The 13,367-nt window shown below is 37.4% G+C and overlaps 1 protein-coding gene across 4 annotated transcripts in view; it reads right to left on the bottom strand.

The window, feature by feature from the left end:
- Window positions 1-13,367, bottom strand: part of CADM2 (cell adhesion molecule 2) — a 1,067,553-nt gene that overhangs the window by 241,210 nt on the left and 812,976 nt on the right. For all 4 annotated transcript variants that reach the window (XM_017955045.2, XM_009198278.4, XM_031661802.1 and 1 more), the window contains one exon: window positions 7,984-8,133. In XM_017955045.2, coding sequence (XP_017810534.1) covers window positions 7,984-8,133 — 150 coding nt within the window. The remainder of the gene's footprint in view (window positions 1-7,983; window positions 8,134-13,367) is intronic.

Here is a 13,367-nt window from a genome sequence, read left to right as displayed (position 1 = left end):
AATTATCCTGATTTTGATGTCCAAAAATTAAAATTTGTGGAAACAATTCAGGCATGCATATGTTGCTTTGAATGTCAACATTTCAGCCTTGATGCTTATAGCTTAACATGTTGTTATATCATGTAACCACGAAAATGTATAACATATATTATCATTATTTAAAATTGCTGGACTCAAAATGCACAGGCCTAAAGAAGTAAATGTAATAATTATACAATCCACAACTAAAGATTCTCTTTATGTTTAGAAAATTTCCAATAATGGCTTCATCTTTAGCAAAAGTAGGATTTAAATATGAGACAAAATGTTTTGAACAGATCACTCAGAAAGAGTGACTTTGAAATACAGAACCAGAAACTATGATTCACACAGAAAAAAAAGAAGAAAAAAGGAAAGAAAGAAAGGAGGGAGGGAGGGACGAAGGAAGGAAGGAAGGAAGGAAGGAAGGAACAAAGGAAGGAAGGAAGGAAGGAAGGAAGGAAGGAAGGAAGGAAGGAAGGAGGGAGGGAGGGAGGGAGGGAGGGAGGGAGAGAAGGAAGGAAGGAGGGAGGGAGGGAGGGAAGGAAGGAAAGAAGGAGGGAGGGAGGGAGGGAGGGAAGGAAGGAAGGAAGGAAGGAAGGAATGAAGGAAGGAAGGAAGGAAGGAAGGAAGGAAGGAAGGAAGTCTTTTTCAGCATAACGAAGCACGAAGTGAATTGAGCTTGCTATAAGAAAACTCAAGTTTCTCTTTTTTTTGAGACAGGATCTTGCTGTGTTGCCCAGGCTGTATTGGTTCACTGCAACCTCTGCCTCCTGGGTTCAAGCAATTCTGCTTCAGACTCCTGAGTAGCTGGGATTGCAGGTGCACACCACCATGCCTGGCTAATTTTTGTATTTTTAGTGGAGATGGGGTTTCACCATGTTGCCCAGGCTCATCTCAAACTCCTGACCCAAACTCAAACCACCTGCCTCAGCCTCCCAAAGTGCTGGGATTACAGGTATGAGTCACCTCACCTGGCCAGAAAACTCAAGTCTCTTCATTGCTTTGTCATTTACTACTCAAGTTGTTTACACATGTAAACCTCAGTGTCTTTATATATAAAATAGGAATGCCTACTGTATAGTAGTGTTGAGAACCCAAAGAGAAAAGGTATACATGCTGAATGTTATCTAATAACTTTACTGTATAACTATAAGCTATCATTAATTTCACATTTTTATTGTACAGATATATAATAGCTGCATTTTTAAAAGAAAACCAAAAGAAGCGTAATGGTAGCCAAATGTAATACCTGCTTTACTCAGTGAATCTTTAATAAAGCCTGTCAAGTTGATTGATAGCAGCTGGGGAGATATACAGTCAGGTGGCATGGATTGGCATAGAGCCAGGAGAACCTGTACCTCCAATTCTGGTTCATCTCATTTTTCTTCTCTTTATCAGTCTTAGTTTTAGGACACTTTACTCATGTTTTTCCTCTTCCATTGTTCCCAGTATTAGTGTAAAATTATCAGCAGAATAATTGGCTAATTAACACCAATGATTTTAAGCTATGTCTTTAATAGATTTTTATTTCGATTTCTTTAGGAAATTTTTAAGGATTATTTTTTAAAAATTTAAGTAGAAATATGGAGAAGAAAATTACAAAAAAGTCATGTATTTTACATTTTTTATATAAAAACACAAGCACACAGAGATGTATCTGTTGAATGTGTGTGTTACGGGCTCCTGGAGATGTTTGTTCAAAGTATTTTTGTCAATAATAGGAAGGAATTGAAGTGTTCTTTCCTGAGCATTAAGTGATCAGATTGTGCTACTTCAATTGTTTTTTTTTTTTTTTTCACCTGCAAAGAAACAGACACTACGATCTAATTGAATGTTTTTTCCATTGCCAAATACCACATAGCATTTATGTGGTGTTTCAATGACCTCTACTCCCCACTTGCTCTGTCTCCCTATACCCACTCTCTTCCAAATGCTTATCAACTATTTATAACAGAGGTGCTCAGATTTGTGTAAAACGAAAGAGAAGAGGATTATAACAAGTGAATGTTGCCTTAGCTACATCTATTCTAGATCTCTCTGACCCATAAGGATCTATAAATTTTCCTCTTGATTCTTCTTTTCTATTTAGTTTTTGCAGATTCTTAAGTATTATAAGACTTCATACTTAGGCTGTGCAGAAATGAAGTGGAATTGTAATTGAGTTTCTACTTTGTAGGCTAATGATTTCTGATTTTGGGGTGCTCACAAAGCAGACAGGGAACTCGTTAAAATACAATTCTGGTCCAACCACCAGTAATGGGGTGTCAATGAACACCTTTTATTACTCTGCTGGTTGGTGTCAGAGGCAGAATTTAAATTCAGATCTGACTCTCTGTCTCCTGTGTCACAACGTCCCGTTTAAAGCTATACAATTTAAACAGTAAACAAGAATCATTTATTGAATATTTGATGCATGTTTTTATGATGGCCTAAGGGCTTTCTCAGTTAGAAACCACATATTTTACTAGCCAAGGCTGGAAACAGACAAGGTCTATTATGACATCTGATGAGTGAATCAGCGTCTAGAATTGTGCTTTCCAAAACAGTAAGTACTGGGCATGGGAGGATATTGAGTATTTGAAATATGGCTAGTGTGGCAGAAACCAAATTTTTAAATTTTACTCTATTTTAATTAATTTATATCTAAATATCTACATGTGACAACCAAATTGTTCAGCTCAGCCCAGATATGGAACATTCCCATCATCATGGAATGTTCTCTTGGACAATGCTGACTATAACGTATCCTTCTGTCTTATTTTTATTTTTATTTTTTTGGAGATGGAGTTTCGCTCTTGATGCCTAGAGTGGAGTGCAATGGTGCAATCTCAGTTCACGGCAACCTCTGCCTCCACGGTTCAAGTGATTCTCCTGCCTCAGCCTCCCAAGTAGGTGGGGTTATTGGCGTCCGCCACCACGCCCGGCTAATTTTTGTATTTTTAGTAGAGATAGGGTTTCGCCATGTTGGCCAGGCTGGTCTCAAACTCCTGACCTCAGGTGATCTGCCTGCCACAGCCTCCCAAAGTGCTGGGATTACAGGTTTGAGCTACCATGCCTGGCCCTTCTGTCTTAATCTATGTGTATCTTCAACAGTTTGAAATGATATGCTGCTCTTTAATAAAAGTCAGCTGCCAAGATCAATGGCAGAGGCTGCCCAGGTTACATTTAAAATGACGTGGCATCCAGATGCCATTGCTCTCAGGAATATTTCAGTTAAAATCAAGGCAAAAGCTACACCTGGATTCTAAGTTCTTCACTACCAGACATTAGTTGAATGTCTGTGGAGAAATATCCTTGATTGTTTGGTCTTATTTTTTTCATTTATCAATGGACACAAGCTGCTGCTCACATTAAACATGGTAAGAAGTTGTAAAAGCCTGAATTTGCTGCCTTCATCTTTATTTTACCTCAATTAGAAATATGACAGTATTAGTTTCACCTTAGCCAATTCCCCCACTAGACACCTATCTCCCCTGGGAAGAGATTCCTGAATATTCACTTTTTTTTGTTGTTGTTTTTGAGACAGAGTCTCATTCTATCACCCAGGCTGGAGTGCAGTAGCACGAGCTCGGCTCACTGCAAACTTCGCCTCCTGGGTTCAAGCAATGCTCTTGCCTGAGCCTCCCGAGTAGATAGGATTACATGAATATTCACACTTAAAGTCTCTGACAGAGACCCCTAGGAAAGGGGGTTCAGCCTAATTCTCCTTTACTTGATTTGACTGACCACTCACAGCATATTTCAGTAAATAAATCCATGTAAACAAGGCTTTTCCAACTCTAACATGACATGTGTGCTGCTATCCTGAGTTTTTTGTTCATAGCCGGGACCCTTGGAAACTTACACTTCCAGATAGCATGAAATGCTACCCAGGATGCCTCTTGGAGCTCACAGTGGCAGTAGCAATTGTTGTGAGGCAGTGATCAGCACTTGTTCTTTTTCTGAGCTGTTTGTCCTTCCTCCCTCCATCCGTCCCTCCCTCCCTCCTTCCCTTCTTTTTTTCCTTACATGCTCAGTAACATTTATCAATACATAAATCCAAGCTCAAGGGTGCAGAACTCTTGAGAGAGTTGACTTGCCTAAACCCAAGTGTCTCAATCACAGCTGCATTTTATAATCATTTGAGATATAATTAAAATATTCTGATACTGCATACCCCAGAAGACTATGTTTGGAAAGTCCCCCATGTGATTTTACTGTGTAACTAGGGCTAAGAACCACTGGCAACATAATCTGAGACAGAAAGAAGAGTGGGGCTAAAGATGAAGCTTTAACAGTAGCAGCCACATGTAGGAGATGGTATAATCAATGACACAGACAACCCATTCCTTTCCTTTTCTCTGTTGCTCTCATGTGCTGTCTTCATTAGTACAATACATGTGCGTTACTATGGTCTAACTCATGCTCACCTTCTTCACTTAGTCTCTGGTATAACTTGGAATGCTTGCTTGCTCAAGATAAGCCTTAAAATTGGTGAGTGTTAGACAGGCAAATGCAGATTAAAAGATCATGTGTGGAAAACCGTAATATGGAATCTTTTAAAATGGTTTTAATTTCAAACTCTTGCATTTGATAGGTATTACTGTCTAAGAATCCCTCAACTAAGATATCACATAGAAATTGAACCACTCTTGGGAACAGATGGTGAGGATGAAAAATGAAAAAAAAAAAAAAAAAAAAAAGAAGGAAATTGAACCACTGACATATGAGGGAATAGATATGTTAGATTGCCAAAGGATTTCTTTTCTTTCTTCAGTGCTTTCTGTTGTTTTACTGAAACTGAGGTTTAGAACTACAATAGAGTTAGAAAAAACATAGTATCAAAAACAGAAACCTATCATACTAAAAACACAAACACATACATAGGCTTTTTCCAACCCAACTAAGCTATTACAACATCTGGGAAAGGAAAATTAAGTAAAGTTAGTCCAGGCCGGGCACAGTGGTTCACACCTGTAATCCCAGAACTTTGAGAGGCCAAGGCAGGAGGATCGCTTGAGCTCAAGAGTTCCGGACTAGCCTGGAGAACATGCTGAAACCCAGTCTATACAAAAAACACAAAAATAATTAGCTGGGCATGGTGGCACGTGCCTGTACTCCCAGCTAATCTGGAGGCTGAGGCAGGAGAATTGCTTGAACCAGGGAGGCGGAGGATGCAGTGAGCCAAGATCGTGCCACTGCATTCCCTGAGCAACAAAATGACACCCTGTCTCAAAAAAAAAAAAAAAAAAAAAAAAAGTGCATACTTCAGCAATTCATAGAACTGGTGTATTTATTATTTCAAGGCAGTGTAAAGATGCAGGAATATATTACCATATTTCCCAAACATGGCGTGATTTTTTTTTTCTCCTCATAACGATCCCTCAGAAAAGAGGAGGTTGCCTTATATTCAAACCTTTACAAATCCTTTATGACAAGTTGCTCTCCGTTTCCTCCAGGAAAGATATATTAGCTTGAAATATCCCAAATCAATTCTAGTTTTCTAGTTTTAGATGCTTTTTAGAAGATAACTTATAGAATCACTAAAAGCGGAAGCAAGGACATTTCATATAGATTTTGTCTTTGTGCCTGAGGATTTGACCTCACAATTGGAGATGTCACTGTAAACATGACTCTTTAAAATCTCCTTAAAAGCAGTGCAAGAGTTGCTATAAAGTGGAGATTGTCATTACACACCTGTGGGATGAATGAACAACAACAAAAAATGTTCTAATATTATAAAAGTTTATAGTTGCCGCGAGGGACAAATTTCTTGTTGACAGTGTGCTATGCTTTCAAAAACTGCTAATAAGCAAGATTGTTTCATTAAACACAGGGATGGAAAAAAGTCATATTTATAAATTAATATTTTTCCATATTACATTAAATATGTATGTATAATCAAGTTGACAAATTAAATAGTATAATAATACATTTAGTTGTTTAACGAACATTTCTAAAAGTCTGTTTTTTTAGAACACTTTCTTTGGCTTCAGTTTTAAGCAAATGAGACATTTCCTTAAAATTGGCACCACGTTAGAGCTGAGCATACAGTTTAATTATTTATTTACTAATATTTGTAATCAATACTAAAAGCAAAAACAGGTTGTTTAATATCTGTGAGTGACTTTGTGTATGCATTTGATTTTTTTTTACTAATAGAACTTCATTTGTTTGAAAGAAAACTAAAACTGTAAATTAAATCTCTTTCTAAATAATAAAGTTCTACTGGAGTATTAGATATTAACCCTCCATGACAGTAAATTTTATATTAACTGTCGATATGTTAATAATTTTATATTAAATGTCAATATGACTGGGCCACAGTTCCCAGAGGTTTGGTTAAACAATCATCTAGATGTTTCTGTGAAGGTGTTTTTTTAGATGAGTTTAACATTTAAATTAGTAGACTTCGAGTAAAGCAGATTATTCTCCGTAACGTGGATAGGCCACACTCCATCAGTGGAAGTCCTTATGAGAAAGTGTGAAGTCCTCTAAGTCCCCTATAGAAGAGGAGATTCTCCCTGACACTGCCTCTGGACATGAGCTGCAACAGAATCTCTTTGGGTCTCCAGCCTACCAGCCTGCCCTGTATTTGTCAAACTTGCAGGACCCCAAAATTACTTGAGCCAATTTATTAAAATAAATATCGATCAATTGATCTATCTATCTATCTATCTATCTATCTATCTATCTATCTATCTATTCATTTTGTTTCCCTGGAGGACCCTAACACTTCCTCTATCTCTGGTTCATTTTTCTGCATAGCACTTGTCCCCTTTTAATGTACTATAAAATGAATTTCATTTGCATGTTTCTTTATTGTCTGTCTCCTCCACTAGACTGTATTTCCCAAAAAGGCAGATACCATTAACTTTCTGCTCCCTAATTTTAATGCCTGGTACAAAGGGACTCTCAATAAATATTTATCAAATAAATGAATTAGATACTTCATCTGTCCTTCATTATATATTTAATATTTAAAACAAACTAAAGATTTCATTTTAAATCTAGAGTACATTAAAAAAACCATCATAACAATGAACAAATACAATGAATACATATTAAAGGTGGACGAGCACATTTATTAGACTGTATGTGATATTTTAATTGTTTAAATGGAACTGATTTGAAGTTATCTTACTATTACCTACACAGATTCATTAAAAAATATATTAAGACTAATAGCCAATTTTAAGAATAAGAACAGCTAATATATAAATAGTTATTTATATCCTATATAATATAAATGTATCTTAAGCAACAGTCCCATATTTTCATTACAGTTATGAACTCACTTTTTCATTTAATAATGGATGAAGGCTTAGATATTTGGTGTACATTTTTAGTTGTTTGCTTGAATTATGTAACATGAATTTCCTTTGTTCTCTGGGAATATTTAATCAAAATCTATTATCCAGTAAGAAGCTGAAATTAGTTAATGAAGTCCAATTCAACTTTAAAAAAGACAGCTTCTTTCTTAATTTCAGTTTATTTTGGAAACATGAAATACTTCAACATTACGTGAATCATTTTTACAATTCTTACTTTCAGAGCAAATTCATGAACATGAAATCATTAAACTTTCCAAAATCATATTGTATCTTCCAAATATATAAAACTGATTTTCATAAAAATAATATTATATTATCAGGAGAAAGAAAAAAAAAACTCAAACTATACACAAAACAGCTACAAGAGTGAGAAAATATGCTATCTAGAAAGAAAATGGTTGTTAAGAGAAGGTATAAAACTATTTTTGAAACAGAATTAAAAGTGTTTATTTTATTAAAAAGTTGACATAGGTTATCTTTGGTGTTTATGACTTGCAAACTAAAGTATTTAATATTTAACATGTTTAAATACAAGCAGCAGCAGTTTGGTAATCAAAAGGAATAATTTGAATCATCTCAGAAAAGTAAATTTATTGTAATTAGGATATTTTAGAATACGATTAAAACATTTGAAAGAAAATGTATTCACCTTTCTTGTCATCGAAGTACAGAGTCTGTTGAGCTGGATTTGACCACTGGAGGGAGGTGTTATCATTTTGATCAACCCTGCAGGTCAAAATTGCAGTTCCGCCTTCAACAACGGTTACATTCTGTGTTAGTGGAAACTGCCCTTGGCTGCCTAAAAGGGGATTTAAAAAAATGTTGATTAAATGAAAGTCATAAAATGATTAACTGCCCAAAATCTACACTGGCCTTAACTTCTCATGCAAAATAAAATTTAAAACAACCAAACAACAACAAAACTATATATTACAAAAGACAGAAAAATAATTGAAAATCTTCAGCGAACAACAGCATTGACATATAATTAAGACTCCTTTGTACTCCCTACATGTTCTAGGAAATTTTTTTTCTCCTAGGCATACATAAAGATTTATATTCAAATAGTAATATTATAATTATTAATTTCTCTAGGCTTTGCGTTAGTTAATATGGTACTAGACTTGGTCATTGTTGAAGATAAGGCACCGAAATAATTTTGGATAAGTTGAACTCTCTAGAGCAGTAGAGGAAGCATAAAATACTTCCCTGGTAGCTTTTATAATCCTGAATAAAGTTTTTGAAATATGGATACTAAAACTTTAGATTCAATTTCTGATAAAGGAAATCAAAAAAAGAATCCCACTTAACTAGGTTTTCTTGGAGAGTTAGCTCTTTTCAGAAATACATAATGTATTGTGTAAAACAGTGGGAGTACTCTTTGAAAAGTGTAGGATATCCGTTCAGGTTTTAAATGATTAATCCTGGGTGATACAGGTTAACACCCTTCTTCGTTCCTTTCTGTAGCTTCTTGTTTTTCTCCAAGTAACACATATTTATTTTATAATCAGAAAATACATATTTCTAAATGACCCTTGTTAATTTGGATATCATCAGTATGTAATCAAGGTTTTGCTCTTCCTAAGCGTTTTACTAATTTATTAAAGTAATGAATGTAACAAATGTACTTAATAAGCGCAATTCTAATAGTTTAAACAAAATTTATGCACATGGATACATAATACATAAATTTCTCTTCAGCAAGATGATCTGAAGATAAACTCTGCTAAGTCTGATAACCATGATTAACATGGGTAAGAATGACTTTCTAGAACCAGGTTAAAATAGTATTATGTAAGCAAGGTAGTTCATTAAGTCAAGGATAACTTACATATGCAAGGACACTGTAATGACTTAATCACATCCATGAAACGTATTTCCTTTTTCTTCTTTAGTTTTGTAATGATTTGATCATTACTACAAGCACCACTTGAGGTTATGCTGGAACTATTGGCATAAGAATCTTATTAGCGGGGATTCCCGGGCCAGATGGCCAAACAGGAACAGCTCCGGTCTGCAGCTCCCAGTGAGACCAAGGCAGAAGGCAGGTGATTTCTACATTTCTAACTGAGATACCCAGTTCATCTCATTGGGACTGGTTAGTCAGTGGGTGCAGCCCATGGAGGGCAAGCAAAAAGTAGGGTGGGGTGTCACCTCACCCAGGAAGTGCAAGGGGTCAGGGAACTCCCTCCCCTAGACAAGAGAAGGCGTGACTAACTGTGCCATGAGGGATTGTGCTATACGGCCCAGATACTATGCTTTTCCCATGCTCTTTGCAACCCACAGACCAGGAGATTCCCTTGGGCGCCTATACCACAAGGGCCCTAAGTTTCAAGCACAAAACTGGGCAGCCATTTGAGCAGACACTGAGCTAACTACAGGAGTGGTTTTTTTTGGTTTTTTTTGTTTGTTTGTTTGTTTGTTTTTTTGTACCTCAGTGGTGCCTGGAACTCCAGCGAGACAGAACTGTTCACTCCAATGGAAAGGGGGCTGAAGCCAGGGAGCCAAGTGGTCTTGCTCAGTGGATCCCACCCCCACGGAGCCCAGAAAGCTAAAATCCACTGGCTTGAAATTCTCGCTGCCAGCAGAGCAGTCTGAAGTCGACCTGGGATTCTCAAGCTTGCCATTACTGACGCTTGAGTAAGCAGTTTTCCCCTCACAATGTAAACAAAGCCTCCAGGAAGTTCAGACTGGGTGGAGCCCACTGCAGTGCCAAAAATCCTCTGTTGCCAGACTGCCTCACTAGATTCCTCCTCTCTGAGCAGGGCATCCCTAAAAGAAAGGCAGCAGCCCTAGTCAGGGGCTTGTAGATAAAACTACCATCTTCCTGGACAGAGTCATTGGGGAAACGGACAACTGTGGGTGCAACTTCAACAGACTTAAACGTTACTGCCTGCCAGTTCTGAAGAGAGCAGTGGATCTCTGAATACAGTGCTTGAACTCTGCTAAGGGACAGATTGCATCCTCAAGCGGGTCCCTGACACCCATGCCTCCTGAGGTGGAGACACCTCCCAGCAGTGGTTGACAGACATCTCATATAGGAGAGCTCTGGCTGGCATCTGTCAGGTGACCCTCTGGGATGAAGCTTCCAGAGGAAGGAGCAGCCAGCAATCTTTGCTGTTCTGCAGCTTCTGCTGGTAATACCCAGGCAAACAGGGTCTGGAGTGGACCACCAGCAAAATCCAGCAGCACATTAAAAAGCTTATCCACCATGATCAAGTCATTTTCATCCTTAGGATGCAAGGCTGGTTCAACATACTGAAATCAACAAAAGTAATCCATCACATAAACAGAACCAATGACAAAAACCACGTGATTATCTCAATAGATGCAGAAAAGGCCTTTGATGAAATTCAACACCCCTTCATGCTAAAAACACTCAATAAACTAGATATTGATGGAACATATTTCAAAACATTAAGAGCTACTTATGGCAAACCCACAGCCAATATCATAATGAATGGGCAAAAACTGGAAGCATTCCCTTTGAAAACTGGCACAAGACAAGGATACCCTCTCTCACCACTCCTATTCAACATAGTATTGGAAATTCTAGCCAGAACAATCGGGCAAGAGAAAGAAATAAAGTGTATTCAAATAGGAAGAGAGGAAGTCAAATTATCCCTGTTTGCAGATGACATGATTGTATATTTAGAAAACTCCATCGTCTAAGCCCAAAAACTCCTTAAGCTGATAAGCAACTTCAACAAAGTCTCAGGATACAAAATCAATGTGCAAAAATCACAAGCATTCCTATGCACCAATAATAGGCAAACAGAGAGCCAAATCATGAGCAAACTCCCATTCACAATTGCTACAAAGAGAATAAAACACCTAGAAACACAACTTACAAGGAATGTGAAGGACCTCTTCAAAGAGAACTACAAACCACTGCTCAAGGAAATAGGAGGGACACAAACAAATGGAAAAATATTCCACGCTCATGGATAGGAAGAATCAATATTGTGAAAATGGCCATACTGCCCAAAGTAATTTATAGATTCAATGCTATCCCCATCAAGCTACCACTGACTTTCTTCACAGAATTAGGAAAAAAAAAAAAAAAAAAAAACTACTTTAAATTTAATATGGAACCAAAAAAGAGCCCATATAGCCAAGACAATCTTAAGCAAAAAGAACAAAGCTGGAGGCATTACACTAACTGACTTAAAACTATACTACAAGGCTACAGTAACCAAAACAGCATGGTACTGGCACCAAAACAGACATATAGACCAATGGAAAAGCACAGAGGCCTCAGAAATAATGCCACAAGTCTACAACCATCTGACCTTTGACAAACCTGACAAAAACAAGCAATGAAGAAAGGATTCTCTATTTAATAAATGGTGTTGGGAAACTGGCTAGCCATATGCAGAAAACTGAAACTGGACCCCTTCCTTACACCTTATACAAAAATTAACTCAAGATGGATTAAAGATTTAAACATTAAGACCTAAAACCATAAAAGCCCTAGATGAAAACCTAGGCAATACCATTCAGGACATAGGTATGGGCAAAGACTTCATGACTAAAACACCAAAGCAATTGCAACAAAATCCAAAATTAACAAATGGGATCTACTTAAACTAAAGAATTTCTACACAGCAAAAGAAACTATCATCAGAGTGAAGAGGCAACCTACAGAATGGGAGAAAAATTTTGCAATCTATCCATCTGACAAAGGTCTAATATCCAGAATCTACAAGGAACTTAAACAAATTTACAAGAAAAAAAACAAACAACCCCATCAACAAGTGGGTGAAGGATATGAACAGACACTTTCTCAAAAGAAGACATTTATTCATCCAATAAACATATAAAAAAACTCATCATCACTGGTCATTAGAGAAATGCAAATCAAAACCACGGTGAGATACCATCTCACGCCAGTTAGAATAGCAATCATTAAAAAGTCAGGAAACAACAGATGCTGGAAAGAATGTGGAGATATAGGCCCGCTTTTACACTGTTGGTGGGAGTGTAAATTATCTCAACCATTGTGGAAGGCAGTGTGGTAACTCCTCAAGGATCTAGAACTAGAAACACCATTTGACCCAGCAGTCCCATTACTGGTATATATCCAAAGGATTATAAATCATTCTGCTGTAGAGACACATGCACACACATGTTTATTGCAGCTCTATTCACAATAGCAAAGACTTGGAACCAACCCAAATGCCCATCAATGTTAAATGGATAAAGAAAATGTGGCACATATACAACATGGACTACTATGCAGCCATAAAAAAAGGATGAGTTCATGTCGTTTGCAGGGACATGGATGAAGCTGGAAACCGTCATTCTCAGCAAACTAACACAGAAACAGAAAACCAAACACTACATGTTCTCAGTCATAAGCGGGAGTTGAACAATGGAACATATATATGGACACAAGGAGAGGAACATCACACACCGGGGCCTGTCGAGGTAGGGGGGTAATGGGAGGGATAGCATTCAGAAAAATACCTAATGTAGATGACGGGTTGATGGGTGCAGCAAACCACCATGGCACATGTATCCCTATGTAACAAACCTGCACATTCTGCACATATATCTCAGAACTTAAAGTAAAAAAAAAAAAAAAAATTACAAAGTTCTAAAACTCAGATGGTTTCTATTCAAAAAACAACAAGTTTTCTCCTAACTTTATAGAAGAGAATGTTTAATGTTATGCAACCAAAAGATTTTCCTAAAACTGGGCACTTGTGCTTTAGACAGGTAGTTTTCTTTTCTTTTCTTTTTTTTTTTAGATTGATTCTCACTCTCTTGCCAAGCTGGAGTGCAGTGGCACAATCTTGGCTCACTGCAACCTCTGCCTCCCAGGTTCAAGTGATTCTCCTGCCTCAGCCTCCCGAGTAGCTGGAACTACAGGTGCCCACCACCATGCCCAGTTAATTTTTGCATTTTTAGTAGAGATGGAGTTTCACCGTGTTAGCCAGGATGGTCTTGATCTCTTGACCTTGTGATCCACCCATCTCAGCCTCTTAAAGTGCTGGGATTACAGGCATGAGCCACCACAACTGGCCAGAC

The sequence above is a fragment of the Papio anubis genome, chromosome 2 (genome assembly GCF_008728515.1).
Source record: "Papio anubis isolate 15944 chromosome 2, Panubis1.0, whole genome shotgun sequence".
Taxonomy (NCBI): Eukaryota; Metazoa; Chordata; class Mammalia; order Primates; family Cercopithecidae; genus Papio; species Papio anubis.
This window is presented reverse-complemented; position numbering and strand designations above follow the sequence as displayed.